General features: G+C 36.9%; 1 protein-coding gene across 1 annotated transcript in view; it reads right to left on the bottom strand.

The window, feature by feature from the left end:
- DCHS2 (dachsous cadherin-related 2) overlaps positions 1 to 3,428 on the bottom strand; it is a 168,224-nt gene extending 164,796 nt beyond the window's left edge. Inside the window, 1 exon segment of the mRNA XM_011959767.1 lies at positions 3,295 to 3,428. Coding sequence (XP_011815157.1) covers positions 3,295 to 3,428 — 134 coding nt within the window.
- Positions 3,429 to 4,083: the final 655 nt, after the last annotated feature.

The following is a 4,083-nucleotide window of genomic DNA, read 5'->3' as shown; positions in this document are numbered from 1 at the left end:
TCCCAAAGTGCTGGGATTAAGGGTGTGAGCCACCACGCCCGGCCCAATTTCTGCTGTTTTAAGTCACCAAATTCTTAGTAATTTGTTACTGCAGCCCTAGGAAATTAGCACACTCTCTGAGTGGTCTGACCAGCCCACGGCACTACACCAATCTCTGTGCCAATGACTCCCCAATTCTAAATCTTCATCTGGGCTCCAGATTCTGCATCCTTATATGTCAACTCACACCTCACACATCTCAAGTGACTAATTGGCATCTCAAATGCAACCTGCTCAGAGGGAACTCCTGATTCCCACCCCACTCCACCCTACAATCTGCTACCCTCCCAGTCTTTTTAGTGAATGATACCACCATTCACTTTCTGCTACACGCAGAGAGATACTGTTTAAAATGACAGCAAATCCTATCACTCTCTTGCTCAGACACTTTCAACAACTACCCAACATAACCCTAGTCTTTAATCTGACCCCTGGCTACTTCTCTGACTTCATCCCCCACTCCTCTCCAACTCTCTCACTCCCCTCTGGACACATCGGTCTCCTCGACAGTCCTGGAAAACACTGGCTTGTTCCCACCTTAGGGCCTTGTACTTGGTGTTCTCTGTGCCTGCAAGGCCTTTCCGCCAGCCTTTAGTATAACATGCTCACGTCTCTTTACTCTGTACACCTAATCAGACAGGCCTTGCTTGATGCTCTAGTCAAGAGTGTCACTTTACCTCTGTCTCACCTTTTTATTTTCTTAACCCTGCTTTGCTTTCTTCAGAGAACTTATCTCCACGTTATGTTGCATTATATATTTTTATTTATTTGTATATTGATAATAACACGTCTTCCCCACTGGAATTTAAGCTTCGGGACAACCATTACACTGATCGTGCTCCACCCCTAACCACCCCTGCTGCATCTCCAGCAGCCATAACACTGGTGCCTAGTTCATACTGAGGTGCTAGAAATGTTTGTTGCATGAATTAATGAATCTAATACTATGTATAGGATACAAGCACGTTTAAGAAATAACCTTTATGACTATTTTCTCTATTTGCCCTTCAGAGGAAACATGTAAGAATAAGACGGTTCATGACACTCATCAAACACTCATTGAGGAACAATAATTTTACTCATAAAACACTATTCACGAAGCTATATTATCATAGAATAAGATCCATAATGCTTTTTCAAAGCCACTAAATGCTACAACTAAAATCAGCTAGGCAAAAAAAGAAAAAGAAAGAAAAGAAAACTATCTCAAAGCATGTGGAACTATTAAGACGTTGGAAACAGAACATCTTTTAAAAGGTTTTACCTTTTAAAATGTATGTTCAGAGAGACTCTCACAGCTATTAGATGAATAGGCTGAATACATATCCTCAAGTTACAGCCTGAAAAAGTTGTTACAATAACATGTTTTTATTGCCTTAATTGAAGAATGAGCTTAAGAAACCATGAATTCTATTACTTAATTATTGTCCTTTCTTTCCACCTCAAAAAAGCAGTCTAAGGAAATTTTGTGAAAGGAGACCAGTGGGGTTTAGGGAAATGGAAAGTAACTTGTCCTATAAGGTGTTACAAAACAAACAATTAAAACAGTGTGATCTAATAAAAGAATTGGCAGGCAGATCAATAGAACACAAAAACAAGACCTGAAATGGATCCTACTAAAACTAAAATTGCATATAACAAAGAAAACCATTGAAGAATGTGGGTTTATTCACATAAATTGCTAGAAAAATTGGCAAAGTACATGAGGAAAAATCAGGATTGTTATTAACCTCAGATCAAAATAAATTCTACACCAATAAGTTAAATGTAAATAATGAAATCATTTAAAGCACAAAAAATATATAAAGAAATATTTGGTTGATCCTTACATTGAAAAGAAATTTCAAAGCAAAGAAGAATTTCAAAATTAAAGCTGATCACAAAGGAAAAAGTCAATAAATTGACTACATAAAGGCTTAAACTCCATTATATAAATTATATATATATATAGAGAGAGAGTTGTTTTTAAAGGACCTAAACTATCTGACCTCAAACTGCTTTCACTGAGTGAAATTTTTACATCATGACTTTATATTTTACAAAATTTTCATTTTAATCATGTTTGTCATTGGAAAAACTAAAACAGAAAACGGATCTGTTACAGGATCCAGTAATTATTTTATCAAGATCCTTTTAACTTTAAATCTAATCACACTCCACGACCCCTGCCTCTCCACGCAAAACACACACACAAATCAAATGAAACAAAAACCACTCCATGGCACCTATGCTAAAAGGAATTGAAGGAAGTTAAAGTCAGAGAAATAGAGTGCCCACACAGGAGTTCTCATTCCAGAACTCTTCCCTACCAAACATACTGTTTCAATAAGGCGTTGTCTGCCCTCACAGCTCAGATACTCATCTTTAAGAGAAATATTTATGGCATAAAAATTAGGTTGCTGGTAGCTGATCCACAGACTGGCACTTAAACATCATTTTAGTTACTTGCTTTTGAGTTATTAAATTATTTCAGTGAACTGACCTAGGCTGTTGATACTGTTAACCCTGTGACAAAAGAATAGATCGAAATACTGGTATCAATTGTATAACCGGCTGAGTAATGTTCAAAAGTCACCTCACTTTTATATCACTAAGTCATAATTCACACACATACACACACACACACACACACACACTGGCTCCAAATACACCTACATCATCTTTCACTTCCAGATACACCTGAAAAACAAGTTATGACGTCTACTTTCCCAAGTTCTTACTATATGACTTTCAAATTCTCTTTTTAACTGTTTATTATTAGCATTAACAGTGTTAATAACAAGTGAAATTCTCTTAGTTCTGGTTCATATGATCATTTGTCATATACAACTCTGTTCAGGACAACAATCATTTTCAAATACATTTGTAGTATTCTTCATCACCAAACAATAATAAAATAAAGAGAAAGAAACCATATGTAAACAACAAAGCAATCCATGAGCTAATATTTTCACAGTATTCTTACAGGTATCTGGAAACACAAAAAATGTATATGATCAGAAAATGTTATTCATCCAAAAATGAATTTGGATTACAAATACTATATGTCTATCATAGATACTGGCAATGTCTAACACCATAAATCCTTAAATGACAAACAAATTCATGAGAAGATCCTAGCTAAGTACTTCTTCCAAGGTTTTATTTCCCTGAAGCTCAGAAATAAATTCTTTGGCCAGTATGAATCACATATGTAATTTGGCAGAAGGAACAGACTTATAAAAGCTGATACTTATTTTTAATTTTTGTTCTTACCTCTAAGATTTCACAATGGAATTAATTTTCACATATGCCTCATATACACAGGCATCAGTACTTTCAAACTGCTGAGTAAACATCTTCTTTCCCCTGTCTTCATTCTCTGGTTTGGTTATCTCATCCAGTCTCATGATTTTAAGTATCTCCTATATGAGGGTAGCTTCAACTTCATGTCTCTGGCATGAACTCTTTCCTTGTGCTACAGATTCATATATGGAAATACTTCCATGACTTTCCCATTTGCAGCACAAGGAAAGCATTCAAATCTAAAAATAGGCAGATCATAGAGTCACTGATGCTGACTTTGCAAGAGGAGGCAAAGTGCTGAAGGAGAAGAGGAAGAGTTAAAAAGACTGAGGGAAAGGAGTGCTTCTCCAGGAGAGGGGCCATATGCAAATGAAAACAAAAGCCCAGGCCAAAAAACAAGGCAATGGGCAACTGGGTCAGCCAACCTCATCTGACAACTCAACATCCTCTCAACACCTTATGGGTTGGATTGCATTGCAAGAATCCCAAGTAAAAGGTGACTTTCAATGTTTTGGGGGTTCTGTGTGTTCCCAGCAGAGAACAAGATACTGTTCACCCCTCAGTCACCTGTACTCCACCAATGTGAACAGCAGGAGATGAAGGCAATGGGCCACATGATGGCCCTGACCTGTTGAAAGCGAAAGCTCATTTCCTTTTGACCAATATTCTAACTCAAGATAGAAGACCATTGTGCAGTGTTACATAAATGTTACTATTCCCAGAGAAAATAAAAATCTGAATAACATACCCTAAACTACT

This window comes from Colobus angolensis, unplaced genomic scaffold (genome assembly GCF_000951035.1).
Source record: "Colobus angolensis palliatus isolate OR3802 unplaced genomic scaffold, Cang.pa_1.0 Scaffold5, whole genome shotgun sequence".
NCBI lineage: Eukaryota > Metazoa > Chordata > Mammalia > Primates > Cercopithecidae > Colobus > Colobus angolensis.
Note: the sequence above shows the minus strand (reverse complement) of the source record. Positions and strands in the feature narration are given on the sequence as shown.